Source organism: Dipodomys merriami, unplaced genomic scaffold, assembly GCF_024711535.1.
Source record: "Dipodomys merriami isolate MVZ:Mamm:240054 unplaced genomic scaffold, mDipMer1.0.p SCAF_1, whole genome shotgun sequence".
Classification (NCBI taxonomy): domain Eukaryota; kingdom Metazoa; phylum Chordata; class Mammalia; order Rodentia; family Heteromyidae; genus Dipodomys; species Dipodomys merriami.
In genome coordinates, this window is record NW_027202270.1 from 127,753,539 (window position 1) to 127,775,976 (window position 22,438).

General features: G+C 47.1%; 1 protein-coding gene across 4 annotated transcripts in view; it reads left to right on the top strand.

Annotated features, from left to right (window-relative positions):
- Positions 1-22,438, top strand: part of Ltbp2 (latent transforming growth factor beta binding protein 2) — a 102,395-nt gene that overhangs the window by 71,738 nt on the left and 8,219 nt on the right. For 3 of the 4 annotated variants that reach the window (XM_070030062.1, XM_070030071.1, XM_070030089.1), the window contains 14 exons: positions 73-186; positions 1,856-1,984; positions 2,865-2,993; positions 8,305-8,424; positions 16,236-16,355; positions 17,342-17,464; positions 17,694-17,819; positions 18,199-18,324; positions 19,370-19,492; positions 19,573-19,698; positions 20,117-20,239; positions 21,118-21,249; positions 21,521-21,646; positions 22,247-22,390. In XM_070030062.1, coding sequence (XP_069886163.1) covers positions 73-186; positions 1,856-1,984; positions 2,865-2,993; positions 8,305-8,424; positions 16,236-16,355; positions 17,342-17,464; positions 17,694-17,819; positions 18,199-18,324; positions 19,370-19,492; positions 19,573-19,698; positions 20,117-20,239; positions 21,118-21,249; positions 21,521-21,646; positions 22,247-22,390 — 1,761 coding nt within the window. The remainder of the gene's footprint in view (positions 1-72; positions 187-1,855; positions 1,985-2,864; positions 2,994-8,304; positions 8,425-16,235; positions 16,356-17,341; positions 17,465-17,693; positions 17,820-18,198; positions 18,325-19,369; positions 19,493-19,572; positions 19,699-20,116; positions 20,240-21,117; positions 21,250-21,520; positions 21,647-22,246; positions 22,391-22,438) is intronic. The other variant, XM_070030080.1, reaches the window with a different exon arrangement.

Here is a 22,438-nt window from a genome sequence, read left to right on the forward strand (position 1 = left end):
CAATGTGGAAGAGAAAAGGCCACTGCCAGCCAAGAGGCATGGCCCCACCTGCCCTTCCTCTGCCCCCTGCAGGGGACGCCATCAAAAGACCCACCCCACCACTGCCTGGACAGGGGATTTCAGGAACTCAGGAAGAAGAGCAAGTGACCCCCTCCACTGATGTGCTGGTGACTCTGGGTCCCCCAGGTAGCTGCGACAATCTGTGTGCCACACTTCTGTACTGAGGGTGGGGGGGAGCTGTTCAGAGCCAACTCTAGGTCACAGCTGGGAGTGGAACCCCTTCCTTGCTTCTCCAAGCAGAGTCTTCAGCTGACTTAGTCAGGCTGTGTGGCCCTGGATCATGATGACCCAGGTCTACCTAGTGAACACAGGACTCTGCCTGGAGTGATCATCAAGCCCTGAAAGGGGAGAGGGAATGCTTTGGAGAGGGTGTTTGTTACTCATTGGCCACTAGGAAGCCAGGGGTCTTCCAGGGGAATTTGGGGACCCCTCTTGAGGGATGTAGAATGGAAGCAGAGCCCTTCCAGACTGTTTCCCTGAGTCAGCACGAGCCTGGCAGCGACAGCCTCCTGCCCATGGGCAGGACTATTTTCGGGAAAGAACACGGTTCTCTTACCCAAAGGTTGTTTAAGTGCCTGAGAGTCTATATTCCATTCCCTTTGCTCAAGTACAAGGATGAAGGCTGAGGGCGGGTGTGGGGGAGATCCCTGGCAACCCACCCCACTCTGGAATGTGCTCTCCTCAAAGGCTCATTGTCTGAAGTCTTGGTTCAAGAGAAGCAAAGCTGGCATTGTGGCATTGTCGCAGCTGCTCCCTGTACATGTGTGTGCCCTCCTACCACCCCTCTCTAGGGGCTGCCTGTGCTTTTAGCCAGAGACCCAAGTCACCTTGAGCAGGAGGCAAGGGCAAAGTTGTGGAATTCCTCCAGAAAAGGGAGAAGAAGCCCTGCAGCCTAGTGGAACAATCCAGAGAACAGGAAGTGGGATGAGGTTCTGGCTTTTTCATGGGGTCCCCACTGACCTCTCCAGGGATGTCTGTCCCCTGGACTCAGAGGTAGGCCCCCTGCTTCTTCAGGGAATGTCCTTCCCTGGAGGGCTCAGGCAGGGAGTGCTGAATCTCTGACAATTAAAAGGGACTGGAAGAAGCCTTCAGCCATGTAAACAGGCTAGCAAAGAAGGTAGTTCATCTTATCAAATATCACGAAGCCCCTCTATGACCAACACAAGCCACCCACTTCCAGCCCGTTCTGTTGGAGCTACAGGATTCTCTCAGAATGGTAGGGGCATGCAGGAGAGCCCTGAGTATGTAGGCTCTAGGCTAAGACCTCAGGGTGGACACAGGCTGAAAGCATTATTCCTTTCTTGGTTTGTCCATGCATTCTATTGTTCATTCATGCTTATTGAAAGTGTCAAGTACTTCTTTAGTCAGATAACTTAGTCTCTGCCATTGTACACCCTACTCTCCAGGATCTGTCTCAGTGTCTAGGGATGCTAGGCAAGAGTTGCTAGCTAAGCTGTATGGATGAGAGATGTGTCCCCATTGAGAGGAAGAGAAAGGAGGAGGGAGGCAGGAAATATGGGTCACTAGAAATTATTAGGTTCCCATGAGGAGGCTAAACTACCTACTGTGAGCTCCATCCTGAGTCAGGCTCACCACCTCAACAGGTCCCATGCGTATTACAAGAGGCTATGATATCCATGGATATAGGAGGGCCTGACAAAGGTGTAGACCTCTGTTAGTTTTCTGAAGCCCCTGAATCCCAGCTCCCATTCTCTCTGCATTCTGCTCCACTTCCTTTGTCCCCCTTCTCCCCTACATACTCTAACTTAACCTTTGCTTGATCCCTCTCCCATAGGCATTGATAGATGTGCTTCTGGAGCCACCAACATCTGTGGCCCTGGTACCTGTGAGAGCCTCCCAGATGGATACAGATGTGTCTGCAGCCCTGGCTACCAGCTGCACCCCAGCCAGGCCTTCTGCACGGGTATTTATGTGGGCATCCTGGCCTGCTGCATGGGTGGGGTAAGTGGCAGGAGGGGCTGGAAGACTGAGTCAAGAAACCCGGCAGCACCCATATAATTGTAACCCTCTGTACGATATCTTCACAATAAATAAATAAATAAATAAACAAATATATATATATATATATATATATATATATATATATATATATATATATATATATATATACACACACACACACACACACACACACACACACACACTAAAAAAGAAAAGAAAAGAAACCAGGCAGCAGAATGTCCAGGCAGTTCAGCATGGGTGTTGGGAGTATAGTCCCTGGGGACAAAGCTAACTTGACCTCTGGGAGAATATCCAGATGTGAGGCCCATCTGATGAGCTCCAAACTCCAGGAGAATGGGCACTCCTGCTAAATCCAGGTAGCTCTCCATTCAGAGATCAGCCCACCCCTCTAATTGACCATGTTGTTACCTGCAGAGCAGACCAAGGTTTCTGCCAGGGCCGTCCCTGAAGGGGAGGTTTGGGGCCAAAATAAATCATCAAGTGTGAACCTTATTCCTTTCCTGCAGTATTTTTGTGCAGAAGAGAAATATCCACTGTGCTCTTGAAGGAGGAATGACATGATCACAAGACCCCTGAGGGAAGAGGACAAGGGGCAGGGAGGAGGAGTTGGTAGTCATCTAGGACCCCTAGTGCCTGAGTGGGTGCCATCTGCCCACTCTGTGGCTTTCATCTTTAGGACTTTCTTCCTACCTTCTCTGTTCCTTCACCCTTTCTATACCACATAGCACCATCCCCTAGTATGGGTAGCTTACTGGCAGGTACCTATTGAAAGAAAGTCATGCTGGCCTCCCTGACCTCTTTTCCTGCCTCCTTCTGGTCAGATGACAATGAGTGTCTGAGAGACCCCTGCACAGGAAGAGGGCGCTGTGTCAACAGTGTGGGCTCCTACTCCTGTATCTGCTATCCTGGCTATACACTGTCCACTTCAGGGACCACTCAGGAGTGCCAAGGTAAGCCAAGCCCACCCTGGCCCAGGGGTGGATACATAAGAGTATGTCTTGGCCTAGTCCCACAGAGGAACCAGGTGATCATAGCCCCTCAGGCACAATGCTGCAGTGTGGGGAGTATAGTAGCCATAGGAAGAGAAACAGAGTCTGGCCTGGCCCTGGGAGGAAGCTGACCCTACATGGAGACCACAAGGAAGGACAGGAATTAAAAAGGCAACAGTAGGGCTGGGAAGGTGGCTCAGTGTTAGAATGCTTGTCTTGCATGCATGAGGCCCTGGGTTTGATTCCTCAGTGCCACATAAGCAGAAAAAGGCAGAAGTGATGCTATGGCTCAAGTGGTAGAGTGCTAGCTTTGAGCTGAAGAGCTGAGGGACAGCACCCAGGCCCAGAGTTCAGGCCCCATGACTGGCAAAAAAGTAGATGAATAAATAAAAGGCAACAGTATTTTCAGAAGCCTCAAGGAATTGCAAGTAGAGCCAAGAAGAGATTAGAGAACTTTCCTGGTGATGAAGACCAAAAATCATGTCTTCAAACTCTGAGTGACAAGGAACTGTTTTCCTTCCAGGGAAGGAAGATGACCCATAAAGATGTAGAGCTGAGACTCCTGGATGAGAGCTCAGATCCCCAGCTGCTTTATAGACATTCACAGGCTTTAAACTGCCCTTAGAATGTTGGCCCCCTGCTGAGAACCTTTGATAAACATGCATCTAACTCACAGAGCATTTCTCATACATTTTTTATGAATGAATTCACAAGGAAAGTAAAGAGTGCCTTCAGAGCAGTGCCCTATGACTCATAAACAGTTGAAAAACCTTTACCTTGAAAATGGCTGTTCTTGGAGCTCATGTTGCTGGCTCTGACTAGGGCAGCCTTGCAGTCATCACAGACATGTCCCTCCAAGAGTGGCCAGCAGAGCTGTGTATCCTATCAGGTCCAGGGTCCTATTACTAAAGATCTGGTTTGCAGAATCCAGAGCTATCCTATCATTTGATTATGAGAAGAAGCGAGGTAGAGGAGACAATGCACCCTATGTAATGGGAGAGTACAAGACTGTGCATATTGTTTAGTAAGCACTCAAGCATGGAGGATCTAGGTGCTAAGTACTGTGCTAATGATCTCTGTGGATTCTGGGATGGATGAGTGTGGTAGGACAGATGGGATGCTGTGGAGTGCAGATAAGAAAGCCACTGGCTCTCTCTGAAGGAAGGAATTTGGGAAGGTTTTCTTGAGGGGCTACTTGAGCTGGAGTAGAATAATAGGTGCCATCTAATGAGTACTTTTCATGTCCCTCACTGTCCTAAGCACTTTATTTGTGTCAGTACTACAGTTTAAACTGGGAACCTCTTGTTATCCTTTATTTTTTCCTGCCCAAAGCTGGTACTTTTACCATTTGAACCACACTTCTACTTCTGGCTTTTTGATAGCTAAGTGGCGCTAATAGTTTCACAGACTTTTCAGCCTGGGCTGGCTTTGATCTGGTATCCTATGATCTCAAACTCTGAGTAGCTAAGATGTACAGATGTGAGCCACCAATACCTACGTTAAGCACTTTATTATATAAAGTTTATCCATTCAGTCCTTATCCTTATAGTTTAATATATTGAGGCCCAGCGAAGGAAATTGAAATATTCAGGGCCTCCCACCTTGTAGAACTAGAAATAGAACGAAGTCATTCTAGCTCCAAAGAATGATTTACTTCCACAAAGTCATACCTTCCTCAAAGTCAGACCACCATGGAACATGAAAAGGAACGGAGGGAGCAGAAGGTATTCCAGGAAAAGGGAGCCATTTTTGCAATAACTGGAGTTGTGAACAGGCCTGGTAAGCCCTGGCAATAACGGTAAAGTCAGTGTGAACGAACTGTGAGGTCTGTGGAGGAAATAACAGGACTTGTGGCCAGTTTGGGAAGTGCTTTGAGTGCAAGGTTGAAGTACTTGGAGATCATTCTGGGACAGTGGCAGCAGGCAGACTCTGTAAGGGGCAGTGATTTGGTCAGCTGGCTGTCAGAGAGGTGAGTTGGGCAGCAGTACTCAGAACATGTTGGCAGACCGGGGGAAAGGCAAGAGATGGTGGCTTCTCCAGGGTTCTGCAGCTTGGACAGAAGTATTTTGGCCCAAAGTATTGCTGGTTGCAAACCCAGGCTAGGAAGCTGGCCTGGAATAAGCCGTAGTTACTACTAGGAATGGTATTGTCAGGATTGGCCCAGACAAGTTTGGCTCTGTGCCAACCTGGGTGTCCAGATGTCTTTGCCAGCCTCAACAGCTGTGGAAAAGGGAAGAGCTTGAGGTCAGCTGTAGTGCTTCTCCCAATGGGGCTTGGCTGCCACTTGAAGAGTCTTTATCCAGCACAGCATCAGCTTCCTAAATCTCAATAGTCTCAAAAAGTGAGCTCATTATTCCATTGATTTAATTTAGTAGTGATTTATGAGTTAATTATACATAATTATTAATTTATGTAATTACTAGACAAATTTAATATAGGCAATATAAACTATTGAAATATCAAGTGCTTAAATGTTATTTTAAGTTACTAAGTTGTTAAGTAACTTAAACAGCTAAGCTACTTTACTATTTTACATTACTAATAAGTTTTCGCATTTCTTACATGTTGGATTTCATATTTCCTCATCTTTAAATTGTTTCTGTCTTGTTCAGTTTTCTGAGGGTGTTCATTTCTTCTTGTGCCTTTTTTTTTAAAGTACCTTGTAAATTCTATTTGACTCTTCCCATTTTGTTCTATATTCATTGACTTTATTCTCATGCCCTTCTTTGAACAAAAATCCTTAATTTTGGGGGCTGGGAAGGTGGCTCAGTGGTAGAGTGCTTGCCTTGCATGCATGAGGCCCTGGGTTCAATTCCTCAACACCACATAAGCAGAAAAAGCCAGAAATGATGCTATGGCTCAAGTGTAGAGCATTAGCCTTGAGCTAAAGAGCTGAGGGACAGCTCCCAGGCCTAGAGTTCAGGCCCCATGACTGGCAAAAAAAAAAAAAAATCCTTAATTTTGAGGCTAGGAAATTTACCTTTTTGTCTTAGTTTTAATGCTTTGTAGATTTTTTTTGGTCAGTTTTGGGGCTTGAACTCTGGGCCTGGACGCTGTCTTTGAGCTCTTCAGCTCAAGGCTAGCTCTCTACCACTTGAGCCACAGCGCCACATCCGGTTTTCTGAGTGTTTTATTGGAGATGAGAGTCTCATGGGGGCTGGGAAGGTGGCTCAGTGGTAGAGCACTTGCCTTGTATGCATAAGGCCCTGCATTCGATTCCTCAGCACCACATAAGCAAAAAGAAAAAAGCTGGAAGTGGCGCTGTGGCTCAAGTGGTAGAACGCTAGCCTTGAGCTGAAGAGCTGAGGGACAGCACCCAGGCCCAGAGTTCAGGCCCCATGACCAGGCCCCCCACCCCCTCCAAAAAAAAGAGAGTCTCATGGACTTTTCCTGCCCGGCTGGCTTTGAACCATGATCCTCAGATCTCAGCCTCCTGAGTAGCTAGGATTACAGGCGTGAGCCACTGGCACCCTGCACCCTGCTGTTTGGGGGATTTTACTTCAGAAATCATTCCCTTCCCTTGAGTCACAAAAATATTCACCTACTTTCTCTTGCTATGTATTCACCTTTTAAGGGATGTGGTAATCCATCTGGGATCCATCTTTACATGGATATTAATAACCTGGGGGGTCCCATTTCCATTTTCCTTTGTAGAGTCAGTTTTGCCAGCACCATCTATCAGAAAGCAGTACTGCATCCACTCACTTAGAGGTTCTATATCAGGTTCCCACTTATGGTAGACACCAGTGAGCTCTCTTTTCCCTTCCATTGGCATTAGAACTTCTCAAAGTAAAGATAACTAATTTCTGAAATGTCTGGAGAGTTGTTGCAGTATAGGTAACGTGGACCTAGCCTGTACTGAGTGAGGGTCAGGATCTCCAGCCAGGTACATGTGACACCTGTGCCAGCAACTTCACTGAACTGGAGTTTTAGGAAGGATTGTTTAGGTGGAAACTCTGCCCATACACAAATATTTATCACCCAGCTCCTTCAGTAAGCACTTATTGGGGTCTGTGCTGAAGAGACACTGAGACAGAAGGGTACGTTCCCAGGTTAGGGAGAAGTAAGCGAGTCAGTGAACAGTCATGTTTAGGGCTGGGTCTGAAAGGAACCCTAGGGACTATATGAGCTGCAAGGAAGAGCTCAGAAGATGGTCAAGCTGATATATAGAAGGCATTCCAGGCCAGAGCATAGCACAGGCAGAAGCTTAGAGGCAGATCCTCCGTGACCAAAGCTAGGAGATATATGGGAGACAGTAAACAAGGTAAGCAAGGTGGACAGGAGCCAGGGCATGAAAAATCTCACATGCCAGACTGAGGAGCTTGGATTCTGCAGGGTCAGTTTAATGCCAGAATAATAATAGCTCACATTTCTTCATTGCTTACTACTACCAGGCAGGCACTGTGCTAAGAGCTCCCAATCTGTATATGGACTCTGTAGAGTGAATCAGTACTGGAAAGAGGCCAAGATGAGGCCTCCATGAATTTGATGGTGGAGGTATGAAATGGGGAAGTGGCCACAAGGACCTAGAGCTCCTGCTTGAAATTGTAGTAGAAATCTGCTAGCTATCAATGTAAGGGAAGACATGTTCAGCAGAGATGTGTGTGAACAAACACTTGGAAGTTATACCAATGGAAGACTGCTGTAGCAAAGGGTATATTGCGGCCAGTGCAAATTAGCAGTGTGGCCAAGACTAGGCCAGGCTTGTGCACCAGGCTGCAGGTAGAACTTAAAGGCATTAATGAGCCCTGGCTGAAGCCTGAGCAGAGCAGTGTGACCAAGGCTGGGCTTGAGAGCCATTGTAGGGTCCCATGTGCTTTGGACAATGACATAAAGCACACTTACAGATCTCTGGCTATTGATCTGTCTTTGGATGTTTGATTTTTACCAGCTTCTAAGGAGATCCTTATATGAACCCTAGGAGTAACCCAAAGTCTGTAATACTTGGGAGGAGAGGTGGGTAGAGACTGTGTTGGCCTTCTCAGATAATGTCATATGGACTGCCACCTGTCTATATGACCAGCCTTCACATCCAGGTGAGGAGTTAGCTATAGAGACTGCCTTGGACCCCCTGGAAGAAAAGGACTCAGGGATAAACAAGACCTGATGAGTCTCAGACTTGGCCTAGGAACCTTTCTAGCCTGTCAGGACTGTAGTAAGTCTTCCTTGCGTGGGTCTTAGCACTAGGTCCTTGTTCTTGGCTTCTGGAAAAGATGCATTAGAACCCCCCTCAGGATGGATTTTCACTCAGGACTGTCCTGTGTGTTCCCAGATATAGATGAGTGTGAGCAGCCAGACATGTGCAGTGGAGGGCGATGCAGCAACACCGAGGGCTCATACCACTGCGAGTGTGATCAGGGCTACATCATGGTCAGGAAAGGACACTGCCAAGGTAAGGAGTGGGGATAGGAGCTAGCCAGCCACCCCACATACTACCCACTACCAGCTTCCCTTCTGGCTTGTCCCCACTGAGTCCCTTGATGCTGAGCCCACTCCCAAGGCCAGAGACATGACTTCAAACTCCTGAGCATTTCCTTCTTCTTGGTGATAATTTGGCATCCTGTCTTACCCTTTTAACACGGAATTCCAATCTACAGGATACTCTAAAAACATTTCTTCAGATTACTTGTGCCCCTTCACTCTGAAAAATACCCTGTCCTTGTGTGGCAGGGGAAGGAATCTTGAACAAAGCCTGGATTTTCTGCAGCCTCCAAGGTTTTCCTAGCCAGGACTTGCCTGGTTGCAGAGGGTCCTAGAGGAAAGGAGTAAACTGTGTTCCTTTGTTTAGAAGTGTTCTTTCTTCCCAGTCTGACTGCTATGGAAGCAGGAGGCTTCCAGAGTCCCAGGAGGCCTTAGCAAAGCAGAAAGGTGGCTGCAGACATAGGAAAGACACCTGTCTTCACTCTCAGTGTGTTACCTTCCCTCAATGCTTCCATCTTGGTGGCCCCCAACCTTTAAAACTTAGGGTTATAGGGGCTGGGAAAGTGGCTTAGTGGTAAAGTCCTTGCCTTGCATGCATGAGGCCCTGGGTTCAATTCCTCAGCACCACATAAGCAGAAAAAGCCAGAAGTGGTGCTGGGGCTCAAGTGATAGAGCACCAGTCTTGAGCTGAAGAGCTGAAGGACAGCTCCCAGGCCCAGAGTTCAGGCCCCACAACCGACCAAACAACAACAACAACAACAATTTAAGGTTATAAATGACTAAAGCTAGAAGCCACTCCCCTCGTCATCAGGTCCTTAGAGACAAGGCGGCCTGGTCTTTTCTGAGGAAACTGCAGAATGAAGACCCCCCACCCCCACCACTAGATAGGTGCCTACTCTGTGCCCGCTTGCTATCCTGAATACTCGGTAGATAACTTCATGTAAGCAGTACCACAATATTATGGATTTGACATCAGAGTTTTTTTTAACCTTCACATGGTCTATAAAGTTTGTGAATTCTATGAGCTTTGACAATATAGTTATTTTTTCCACATCAGGTGATGTTTATATTTCTTTCCTTTTGCTTAGTGTAAGCTGTTCCCTCTTTTCCTCTCATTCCTCCCTTCCCATCTCTGTCTTTGGGTTGCTTAGTTCTTTTTCTTCTATGTCCAGTACAGCTGATGGGCCCCTTTGTTATGTGTTGTTCGGTTTCCCACTTATTCTGCATCCTCCTCTTGGCTTCCCTCCATTGGGTGCATATATATATATACCATATATTTATGTTCAAGAACATAGAGTCATTTAGCAATGATACGACAAAATTAGTGGCTGTTCTTTGTTTCTCGAGTCCTGTTTACTTTGTTATCTCCTTGCATTTTGGCTTTAGCATCCACATATCAGGAAGACCATATGGCGTTTGTCTCTTTGTTCCTGGCTTACCTCACTCAAAATAATTCGCTCTAGTTCCATCCATTTCCCTGAAAATGCCATTATTTTGTCCTTTCTAATGGCTGTATAATATTCCATTGTATATAGGTACCACAATTTTTGGATCCACTCATCAGTAGTGGGGCATCTGGGTTGTTTCCATATCCTGGCTATTGTGAACAGTGCTGCAATAAACATGGAGGTACATGTGTCCTTGTATACTGGTTACTGTTGTTCAGGGTAGGTGCCTAGGAGTGGTATGGCTGGGTCATAGGGAGTTCTATATTTAGCTTTCTGAGGTACCTCCAGACTGCTTTCCAAAGTGGTTGTATTAGTGTACATTCCTACCAGCAGTGGAATAGGGTTTCTCTTTCTCCGCATCCCCTCCAGCATTTGTTGTCAGCTGAATTTAGGATGTAGGCCATTCTGACTGGGGTAACGTGGTATCTCAGTGTTGTTTTTATTTGCATTTCCTTTACTGTCAAGGAGGCTCAACATTTCCTCATATGTTTCTTTGCCATTTTTATCTCTTTTTCTGAGACGTCTTTATCTCTCTTGCCCATTTCATGATTGGTTTGTTAGATTTATGAGGGGTTAGTTTCTGGACTTCCCTGTATATAATGGATATTAAACCCTTGTCTGATATATTGCTGGTAAATTTTTTCCCAATTAGTTGGCCTTCTTTATAATTTGTTTGCTATTTCTTTATCTGTGCAGAAACTTTTTTTTGTTTTAAGGTAGTCCCATTTGTTGAGTCTCTCTCCAATTTGTTGTGACCCTGGGACTCTGTTCAGGAAGTTCCTGCCTGTGCCTATAAGTTCAAGTGTCTCTCCTACTCTGTCCTTCAGTAGTTTCAGAGTATCAGATTTGATGTTAAGGTCTTTAATCCATTTTGAGTTGATGTTGGTGCATGGTGACAGGCTAGGGTCCACTTTTAGTTTTCTGCATGTGGCCACCCAGTTTTCCCAGTAGTTGAAGAGGCTATGATTCTTCCACTTTATGTCATTGGCTCCTTTGTCAAATACCATCTGACTGTACGTATGTGGTTTTATTTCTGGGTCCTCTAATCTGTTCCATTGATCTTTGGGTCTCTTCTTGTGCCAGTACCAAGCTGTCTTTGTTATATTATATTATGTTATATTATGTTATATTATTGAAATCCGGTATCATGATCCTTCCTGCATTCTTTCTTTTGCCTAGAATTGCTTTGGCTATTCTAGGTCTTTTGTTGTTCCATATGAATTTTTGGACTGTTTTCTCTATTTCAGTAAAATATGTTGTTGGGATTTTCATGGGAATTGCATTGAATGTGTATATCAATTTTGACAGTATGGCCATTTTCACTATATTAATTCTGCCTATCCAGGAACATGGAGGGTCTTTCCATTTCCTGGTATCCTCTATGATTCCTTTTTTTAGGTTTTGAAAGTTTTCACGAAATAGACCCTTTATATCTTTGATTAGGTTAATTCCTAGATATTTTTTAAGGTTATTGTGAATAGGGTTGTTTCCTTGATTTCCCTTTCTGCTTGTACATTGTTGGTGTACAAAAAGGCGACTGATATTTGTGGGTTAATTTTATGTCCTGCTACTTTATCAAAGTGGTTTATAAGCCCTAGAGTTTGGGGATGGAGCTTCTGGGATCATTAAGACATAAAATCATGTAATCTGCAAAAAGAGACAGTTAAACTTCTTCCTCCCCTATGCGGATCCCTTTAATGTCTTTTTTCATGCCTTATTGCTAAGGATTCCAGAACTATACTGAAGAGTAGAGAGAGAGGCCATCCTTGCCTTGTTCCTATTTTTAGGGGAATTGGTTGTAGTTTTTCTCCATTAAGTGTAATATTGGCTGTTAGTCTGTTGTATAAGGCTTTTATTGTTTTTTCAAGGAATGTTCCTTCTATTCCTATTTTTTCCAGAGCTTTTAACATGAATGAGTGCTGTATTTTATCAAAAGCCTTTTCCACATCAATGGAGATAATCATGTGATTCTTGACCTTGGGTCTGTTGATGTGATGTATTACATTTAGTGATTTACGTATATTAAACTATCCCTGCATCTCTGGGATGAAGCCTACTTGGTCGTAGTGTATGATTTTTTTATGTGTTTCTGTATTTTGTTGGCTAGAATTTTATTGAGGAGCTTTGTGTCTATGTTTATCAAAGAGATTGGTCTGTAGGTTTTTTTTGTTGGGTCGTTGCCTGGTTTGGGGATGAGTGTGATATTGGCTTCATAGAATGAGTTTAGGATTAGTCCTTCTGTTTCTATTTCTCTGAAGAGCTTGAGGAGTATGGGTATTAGTTCCTCTTTAAAGGTCTTATAGAATTCCATAGTGAGTCCATCTGGTCCTGGGCTTTTCCTTGTTGGAAGGCTTCTGATTGCTTCCTCTATCTCATTGTATGTTATTGGCATATTCAACTGATTTATTTCTTCTTGGTTCAGTTTGGTCAGAGTTTGTTTTTTAAAGAAAATAAAATACCAGAACATTAAAAATGTCAGATTTATACTAACCTGCAAATGTTAAGGGCACAGGCTCTGGTGCAGACAGGCCTGGGTTTGGCTCTTGTCTCATGTCTGGAATTAGAAACCATCATGTGCCCATCTCAGAATCTTTAGTAAGGAGGACTGGATAAGTGAACCTATCCAAGGTGCTCAGTAATACCTCTGGATATAACTAAGAGGACACATCACTGTCAGAGAGCATTGTCCTTCCCCTGTACCCAGATTCCTACCACCCCCAGTGCCTTCCTCTGAATCTTTTCCTTCCCATCTGAGGGAAGATTTTAGACATACATCTCATGTGGGAGGTCAGGCTGAGTTCCTAGCCCTGGCAGACACACCAAGACTGTTGAAAGAAAGAATGATGTCGTCTGCACACTTCTCCAGGTTTCCATCAGTAACCACAGACTCATCACCCAGGAGCCTAGTCAATTTCCTCTCCCTCTTTCTTCTTTCTCCAATGAAGAAACCACTCTCTCCACTGAAACCTGAAGTCTCTGGTGAGAGACTAAGTGGTCTGGACAGCATCCCATGTAGCAGTCTCAATGGCATTTCCGTCAGACCACGACTCTGGGTTCCCATAAACAAGGAGCAAATTCTGCATGCTGCCAGAGCCTTCAATGTCCCCACCCACACATACCCAAGGTCCCCCTGAGCTTCTGTTGGAACTTCTTAGCCACCCCCACCCCTTGCTCTCACAAGGAACAGAGGAACATCTTCTCATTCAGAGCTAACTGACCCCTGACAGAGGAACTTCAGGGCATTCCCGGTAGAGGGATAATAGAATGGTAAGCTGAGCTGGTCATCTGTTTCCATGGAAACCTGGGGGTCTCTTCTGCAGCCTTAAACCAAGAGGATGTTTGGAGAAGTTTTAAGCACATTTCCCCATTCTTTGGTGAGCAAACAGTTGCTGAGTGCCAGCTGTGTACTAGCCATGGGCTAGGAATCAGAAATAAATAGACCATTCCTGCCACCAACTATCATATTGAGACTAACCAAACAATAGCCTTAGTTTAAAATTCAAACTCTCATCTAGGCACAGAATCTCCACCCAGATACTAATAACTTGGTAGACCAGCTTCAGGATATCTGGTAATAGAATCCTCTGTGTCTAGAATCTTTATCTGGCCCTTTGATAAGTTTGGCTTATGGCTAAATTATATCCAATCCTAAACAGGAAAGCCCTTCCCTAACAGATGGAGACTGAGAGGCTGCTCTGCTCTTCTGCTCTCTCTCCCTCACTTAGTGCCAGACCTGTCACTTACAATCATTGCTTCCTGGGCCTCTGGATTAAAAGGGAAGCCAGCAGTGGTATTCAAGTATAGACTAGATTATATTGTCTTAACAAATAACCCTAGCCTTAATGACAGACAAGACAGATAATTTTCCCAGTGCTAGTTGACTCGTAAGGGTCATCTGAGGGCTCTGCCCCATGTTTCTGTAATCTAGAACTGTGCTAAAGAAATAGCCAGACTCTAGAGTATGGCTTGTCTCCATGGAAAAAAAGAAAAAGAAGAGTGCTCTAGAAGACTGCACTTAATTGAATGCTTCTATAAATTATATGCTCACAACTCCTTGGCCACCAAGTCTTACAGCCCCACCCAACCACATGGGACCAGGAGGCACAAGCCTGCCCTAGCTCAGAAATGGAGAACTTCAATTTTTGTTTGTTTGTTTTGGCCAGTCTTGGGGCTTGAACTCAGGGCCTGGGCACTGTCCCTGAGCTTCTTTTGCTCAAGGCTAGCACTCTTAATACTTGAGCCATAGCACTCTTCTGGCTTTTTCTGTTTATGTGGTACTGGGAATCAAACCCAGGGCTTCATGCAGCTAGGCAAGCACTCTACCACTAGGCCACATTCCCAGCCCAGGACTTGAATATTTTATAAAGAGCCTCAGTGTGTACCTCATATCCTAAAGCCTCAGCATCTGGTACTGCATATACCACCTCTAGCTGATGTGCCTGGCACATTGTGGGTAGGACCAACCTTTTTTCTTAGCAAACCTAATCTTCCTACATTGCCTGATCCCTGTGAGAAAGGGGTTCAAAGATTGCTTGGAGTTTTGTTTCTTTTTTTCCCACAATGGACTTGCTTCAGTTTCTATCCATCCTCAAACCCTTGCACCCCTGAAGCAGGGATCAGTTATCATTCCCAATGGTTTTTCCCATTCTCCTCCAGGTACCTTTGGGACCAGCAGGCCATAGTGCTGATGCTGTATCCTAAGTGGCCAAAACTGGAGATCCTAGATCCTTCATTCTCTTCATCTCTATCTCATTCTCTCTATCTTACCTTTACAGAGACTTTTAGAATAGTTTGATCTTGCTGGGCACTGGTGGCTCGTGCCTGTAATCCTAGCTACTAAGGAGGCTGAGATCTGAGGATCGCGGTTCAAAGCCAGCCCGGGCATGAAAGACTGTGAGACTCCTATCTCCAATAAACCACCAGAAAACTGGAAGTGGTGCTATAGCTCAAGTGGTAGAGTGCTTGCCGTGAGCTGAAGAGCTGAGGGAGAGCGCCTAGGCCCAGAGTTCAAGCCCCACTACCGACAAAAAAAAAAAAAAAGAATAGTTTGATCTTGTGTCACCACAACCCAACTAGGGGGTGGTGGTTGTTCTGTTTCCAGAGATAAGCCTTATGTCATGTCCCCAGTATTACCTAGAATCCTGCAAGTATCCTTGCAAAATATTCGTCTAAATATGTCTTCTTCTCAGGGTCAAGCTCTGAGCTTGAGAAACCCCAGCCCTTTGGAACAGAGACTTTTGTTGTGTTCTGACTTCTATAGACCAAACAAGCTACGGGAGGACTCATTTTCACCCTCCATCTTAGGGTCTGTGTCCAGCTGTGCAGTGCCAGCTGCTGGTTTGGTCTCTTTACAGACTATTTGTCCATCCTTTGGCTTGTCTCCTGCATTTCCTCCATGGTGCTGAGTAGGTCTTCCTACTTCAGATTCTCTGAACCTGTATATGTTGGTGGACTTGCTCCAGAAGAATGACAGTTACCCATCTGGGAAGAATAAATCCTTCTGCTTTCTTTGCATCTTGGCTAATGACCAGAAGTCTTAACACTGAGGCAGAGGAATACAATGTTTTCCCCCCACGCTGACCTGGAGTTCAGCCCCTGAAGGATAACCTCCTTAACTAGTCCAGGCTGCCTATGTAACTTAGATGCTAGTCTCTCCAACATGTCAGATCATTAAAGAAGAACCCTGCACTCAGCTCTTGAGGCAAATAGTTTTTCCTTGCTTCACTCTCCCTCCTGAGGTCCCTCTTCATCTGTCTGTGTGGTTGAACCAGGCTCATGATATGCCTATGCCTCTTGGCCAGAGGCAAGGTCTAACACTTCTCCAGTGTCAGCCTTGAGACAGATTTGTGTCAAAATTGGGAGCTCAGCCTTGGTCCTTGTTTCCTGGAGCAAGGAAATTTCATTTCGCCTCATAGTCCCTGGGTTATCTACTCTGTGGCCTAAGGCAACAGTCCACCTGGTTGCAGTACCAAGCACATCCAATCCCAGTAATGATCACAAGTTATAAAGGATTAGGCATTCACTAAGGGAACTGCAAAGGCCTAGCCCAGACAGTCCAACTCACCAAACAGAACTCTGACCTCCCACCGCTAACCACAGCCTACCATAGCCAACCGGGGAGTCAACTGGACTCGTTTTGAAGTTCTTCCATTTGGGAGGTAAAGTTGGGAACAGAGAGAAACTCTCATTTTCCCCGAGGTTTTTGTTTATGATAAAACTGACATTTCTTCCCAACCCTCACCCTAAGGGCAGGGTCAAGAATTTGCTATGTCATAGAGCTACAGATGGTCTGTGGTTCCCAGGGATGACTGAAGGAGAGAGTGTTGTTTTACAGATATCAATGAATGCCGTCACCCTGGCACCTGCCCTGAAGGGAGATGCGTCAACTCCCCTGGCTCCTACACTTGTCTGGCCTGTGAAGATGGCTACAGGGGCCAGAATGGAAACTGTATAGGTGAGGGCTGCTTGCCAAGGCACTGAGCGGGCTATTCGGCCTTGGGGCTGCTGGCTGAGCCCACACACAGAGACAGAAGTGGGCAGAGGGAAGTGGCTTGCAGGCTATTGTCCTCTGGATCCAGCTGGTTCCCAAATGACACTGGGTATGACATGGGTGTGGTTCAGTTATGGGGCTCTGCCCTCTGAATCAGCCAGGGTGGGGGTGTCTGTAACTACAACCCAAGTTTCCAGAGGCTTCAGTGGCTGGCTCTTGTGGAGTGGGGTAAGCTTCAGGTCTTAAGCAGAGGCAGAGTGGTGGTGAGAGTTGGCAGCCAGGCCTTCTGCTCTTCTGTAGAACAGCACTGTCTACCCAGCACCACTTGCTGAACAGTAGTTGTGTTTCTCACTCCAGAGAGGGCTGAGGGTCAGCAGAAGGAGGAGCGCTCCTTCCCCTCAGCCCCCGCAGGAAGAAGGGCCAGGGATTCAGATGCCAGGAGGGGCTGTGCTTTGAATAGATGCTTTGAGAGTCTGGAGAGGGCAGATGGTTCCCAGGCCCTGGAGATTGCCACAGCCACCCATGCATGGCCTGACCTCTCTCTGCACTGTGTGCTCACCTATTGAAGCTGGTTGTTGGGCTGGAAACATGTTTGGTGGCAGGTAGGAGACTAGAATCAGACCCACAATGAGGGGATACAAGGCTCTTAGACATCTTGTTCTAAGTACCTTTGGATGGACTAAACCAGTCCTAAGACTGAAGGACCTGCACTACCCCCACGCGTACCCCCCACCAACCGCCACCTTCTTTTTTTAAAGGATATATACAGGGTGCTCTGTATTACTACTGGGGCTGAAGAGAGCTCATGAGGGAAGGATCTTGTCCTATCTGAGTGGAATGGGAGAACATGGCTCATGTCCTCCCCGGAGTGAGCTACGGCCCTTCCCCAGCCTCATCCTTGATGCGCTAAGCCTGCCATGAAGGGCTGCATACTGGACTTCTCTTTACAGATGTGAACGAGTGTCTGACCCCTGGGGTCTGTGCCCATGGAAGGTGCATCAACCTGGAAGGTTCCTTTAGATGTTCTTGTGAGCCGGGCTATGAGATCACTCCAGATGAGAAGGGCTGCCAAGGTACAAAAATGCTGAAGCAGCCTTCCACCGCAGGCCAGGCCAGTCTATGGCTCCTTCCCCTCTTCACACAACCCACATCCCATCCTGGTCATGCATCCCTCCCCATGCTGACTCAGCACACCCCTACCAAGACTTCCTGCTTCCTGCTCCCTGTTCACCTGTCAGTCTCCCACTGTTCTGCCATGCCTGCCTGGCAGAGTCCTACACAGAGCTCAATGACTGGTTTCAGATGTGGATGAGTGTGCCAGCCGGGCCTCGTGTCCCACGGGCCTCTGCCTCAACACGGAAGGGTCCTTTACCTGCTCGGCCTGTGAGAGTGGGTACTGGATAAATGAAGATGGCACTGCCTGTGAAGGTAACCTCAGGGAGCAGTGGAAGAGGGGGCAGAATACAGACATTCTGGGCTCCCAAAGGTCAGTTTGTCCCCCAGCCTTGGGCTACTCCCAAGGGGCTCCAGGGCCCTAGAGGAGAGTTTCTGTTGCCATAATCTCCAAACTCAGAATTAAGGACAGGAAGAACAGGTGGTCCCAGAGTCAGGAGGGGAACTGGGGATAGAGGTACCCAGCGAGTTTTCTAGGAAGGAGTTATGTACATAGAAGACCCACAGCCAGAATCTACCCCTCCTATGGGCTCAGGGTGTCATCAAAACTCAGGTGGGGGGCTACAGGTATTGTGAGGCCCTCTTTAGGTGGGGTAGCCGTCCCAGGTCCCTGACCATGTCTCCGTCTGCCCAGACCTGGATGAGTGCGCCTTCCCTGGAGTCTGTCCCACAGGAGTGTGCGCTAACACCGTCGGCTCCTTCTCCTGCAAGGACTGTGACAGGGGCTACCGGCCCAGCCCCCTGAGCCACACCTGTGAAGGTGAGAGCATTCCCTACTGTGAGAGGGAGCATGAGGGAACAAGAACTCCTCTACTACGGCAAGCTAGCTGGGGACACCCATTCTCACCCTTCTGGAACCAAAGTCAGAAAGGCAACTAAAGACCTGGTGGGGTAGAGGACAATGAACTTCTGGGTCATGGACTGTAATGTACATTTGGACTGTTTAGCATGTGGCTTCCTGGAACACTTCTTGTACACTCATGGTATGGACTCTGGAGGGGCCTTAGAATCTATTATTACAAGCGTGTCTCACAAGAATAGCCCTGGAGTTAGGTGCTGGTAGCTGTAATCCTGGCTACGTAGGAAGCTGAGATCAGAGGATTGTAGTTCAAAGCCAGTCCAGGCAGAAAAGTCTGAGACTCTTATCTCCAATTAACCACCAGAAAAGCAGAAGTGGAGCTGTGGCTCAAAGTGATAGAGTGCTAGCCTCAAGCAAAAGAGCTCAGAGACTGTGCACAGGCCCCGAGTTCAAGCTATACAACTGACTACGACGACGACGACAACGACGATGATGATGATGATGATGATAATGATGATGATGATGATGATGATGATGACATCGATAATAATAATAGTAGTAGTAGTAGCAGTAGTAGTCCTGGAAGAATTCTAGCCTATACCAGAACAGCTGTAGGCAACTCTCTCAGTCAAGTCTCAGCTGGACATGGCGGTTTATGCCTGCAGTCCCATCAGGCAGGAGGCTGAGACAGGAGGATGGTGCCTTGGAGCCCAGACTGGGCTACATAATAAGACAAGTGTTACAAAACAAAAGAGCTTTTGTTACCATCTCAGGCTCACTGTATCTCCTTCCTTGGTTTCTTTCCCAATTCTGTTATATTGGAGCCCTTCCAGCCAGAATAGAGACACAGAGCTCTAGCTATAGACCAGGGCTGCTGGGTGGTGCAGGCCACTGGAGAACAGGGAAAAGTGGATGGATCCATCATCATCCTGATCCCTGGATCTCCCTTGGTTCTGTCCTTGGAGGCACCTCCATTAGCTGCCTCCCTCCTTCTGTGGCCCTGCAGATGTGGACGAGTGTAAAGATACCCTGAGCACCTGTCTGGGAGGCGAATGCAAGAACACGCCAGGCTCCTACCAGTGCCTCTGTCCCTCAGGCTTCCATCTGGCCAATGGCACCATATGTGAGGGTGAGTGGCCCAAGTCTCCCCACCGGGGCTCCAGGGAGGTGGGGATACCCAGGAGACACTCTGCTCTCTTGTCCCTGCAGATGTGGATGAGTGTGTGGGGGAGGAGTACTGTGCCCCTCATGGAGAATGCCTCAACAGCCACGGCTCCTTCTTCTGTCTCTGTGCACCTGGCTTCGCCAGTGCAGAGCAGGGCACCAGCTGCCAGGGTGAGTGGCCAGCGTGGCTATGTCTAGGAGTCAAAAGCAGAACACTAGAGGCTATGTCTACAGTAGACTTCCTTTTTATGCCAGTGCTGACATTAAACAAAATGCTTATGGCACCACTAGAGATAAGAAGATGGGAGGGCAGGAGCAACTTGAGGGAGTCTCAGAGAAGCTCAGAGCCTTTCGTCAGGGCCTGAGATGTCTGTGCAGGGACACATCCTCTCCATGCCCTCTCAAGGCCACCCTTGTCCCCCCCTCTGGTTTCCAGCTGGACTCTACCTTCAGATTATACCACCCTTTCCTACTCTAAGTCCTACCCTCTGCCCTCCTTTGGGTCACTTGGGTTTCAGAGGAAACTGCACAGGACTCTGACAGGGAAGGAACCCAGGGCTGGGTGTGCTGACAAGCATCTCTGTCCTAGATGTGGATGAGTGTGCAGCCACAGACCCATGTCTGGGAGGAGACTGTGTCAACACTGAGGGCTCCTTCAACTGTATGTGTCAGACTGGCTTCCAGCTCTCCCCAGAAAGTGGGGAGTGTGTCGGTAAGCTCTCCGGGGGATGTACAGGGCTGTGCCCATATCTGTCCACTTCCACCTCTGTCTAGCCTCAGTTCCCTAAAATGAGGAACTGTAGCTTCCTGGGAAACAGTGCTTTCATAGATTAATCATCCAAAGGACAGACAATATATTCATTGAGCCTCTGCTGGCTCAGGGACCATCTAAGGCTGACAAAATAAAGACAACTTTCTGTACTAGCACAACACACAATCTAGTTTTGAAGGCCGAATTGACTCTCTGTATATTAAACATTGTGTACGTTCATTGTCTTTTGTATGTGTGTGTGCTTGAACTCAGGGCCTGGGCACTATCCCTTAGTTGTCTTTTTTTCTTTCAAGTCTGATGCTCTATAACTAGAGTCACGGCTCTATTCCTGGGTTTACAGTGGTTAATTAGAGATAAGAGTCTGATAGACTTTGAACTATACTCATTTTCTTGCTAGGAGTATAGGCTTGAGCTAATGGTGCCCAGCTACATTCAATGCCTTTTTTTCTGGGACAGACAGTTATAGACAATCTTCAAACTGATTACAGAAGACAGGTTTGCAGACAGCTCCCTGAAGGCTACTATTGTAAACTCATTTCATATAAAGAAAAAGTCTGCTTCTGAGAACAGGCATAGTTCCCACCGTAGGGCTAAGAACTCAGTGTTTCCTAAATAATACACAGTTCCCTTGCTAGACACCAACCCCGCTGGGTCTGAGGAAACTACCCTGAATTGGTGTGCTGGGATAGAACTGAGCGCAGTAATTTGGGACAAAAGATCCCAGAAGTTGTTAGACATGACCTTATAATGACAGCAAGACAGGGCTAGAATAGTGACCTAACCACATCTGTCTCCTCTGTCTCCTCCCCTGGGGACAGATATTGATGAGTGTGGGGACTACGGAAACCCAGTGTGTGGGGCCTGGCAGTGTGAGAACAGCCCTGGCTCCTATCGCTGTGTTCTGAGCTGCCAACCTGGCTTTTACATGGCCCCGACTGGAGACTGCATTGGTGAGTAGAAGGGAGACAGGCGGAGGAAGAGCTGGGGACATCTGTTTTTCCCCTGTATTGAGCTAGAAATGGTTTTCTTCTGAGGACATTGTTTGTGTAATTGTTTGAAGTTTGTATATTTTCCATACAGCAGAGCTTTAGAAAAGTTGAAGAGGAATATAACTATTTGAACATTCTTGTCCTGGGTTGAAGTTGCTTTTTACTGATTGTGATGTTAACAAACCAGTATTTCCAGCAAATAGGGAGATCATATACACTCTCTTCCCCACAGACATAGACGAATGTGCCAACGACACTGTGTGTGGGAGCCACGGCTTCTGTGACAACACGGATGGCTCCTTCCGCTGCCTCTGTGATCAGGGCTTTGAGACATCACCATCAGGCTTGGTCTGTGTTGGTAAGAAGTCTGTGGGCCACCCATGATCTGGGCCAAGGACAGCCCCTGGGATCCTCTCGCCTCCTCAGATCCTGACTTTCCTGGATGGAAATCCTGTGGCCCTCCTTCCAAAATATTCCTAGTCATGTGGTTCCAAGATAGCTCCCCCCGAAAGAGAGGTGGATAAGGAAGCTTTAAGGAAGAGAGAGATTTCAACTCTCCATCCAACTTGCATCTCTCTCTGCTGGGCTGATAGAGTCATGGCAAAGTCTCACCAGCAGAGGGAGCAAGTACATGAAGGAAAGCACCTCCTTCTACACCCCCACTGCACCCTCTATGCAACAACAGCTCAGGGCTCTAGAGGCCCAATGTTTGGACAATGTGCCTAGAGGGAGGGACTCCTCTTTGTCTACTTTCATGACCTTTTCTGCAGCTCCTCTCTTCTTTCCACAATCTTCTGTCCATTTTTTTTTCTGCTAAATCAAACCCACTTTTGCTTTTTCTACCAAGGCCTGACATGGTTCTCTTGGCACAGGAGGACCTGCCTGGCTAGGCTGGGGTTAGGGGCAGGGGATTTGGCCTCCTCTTTTCTGTTCACAAGCCTGTCCTCACTCCTGGCAGATGTGAACGAGTGTGAGCTCATGCTGGCTGTGTGTGGGGCTGCGCTCTGTGAGAATGTGGAGGGCTCCTTCCTGTGCCTCTGCACCAGTGACCTAGAGGAGTATGACGCACAAGAGGGGCACTGTCGTCCTCGGGGTGCTGGAGGTGAGACCTGGGAAACTCCTACAACCCCTTCCCCTGTCTGATGATTCT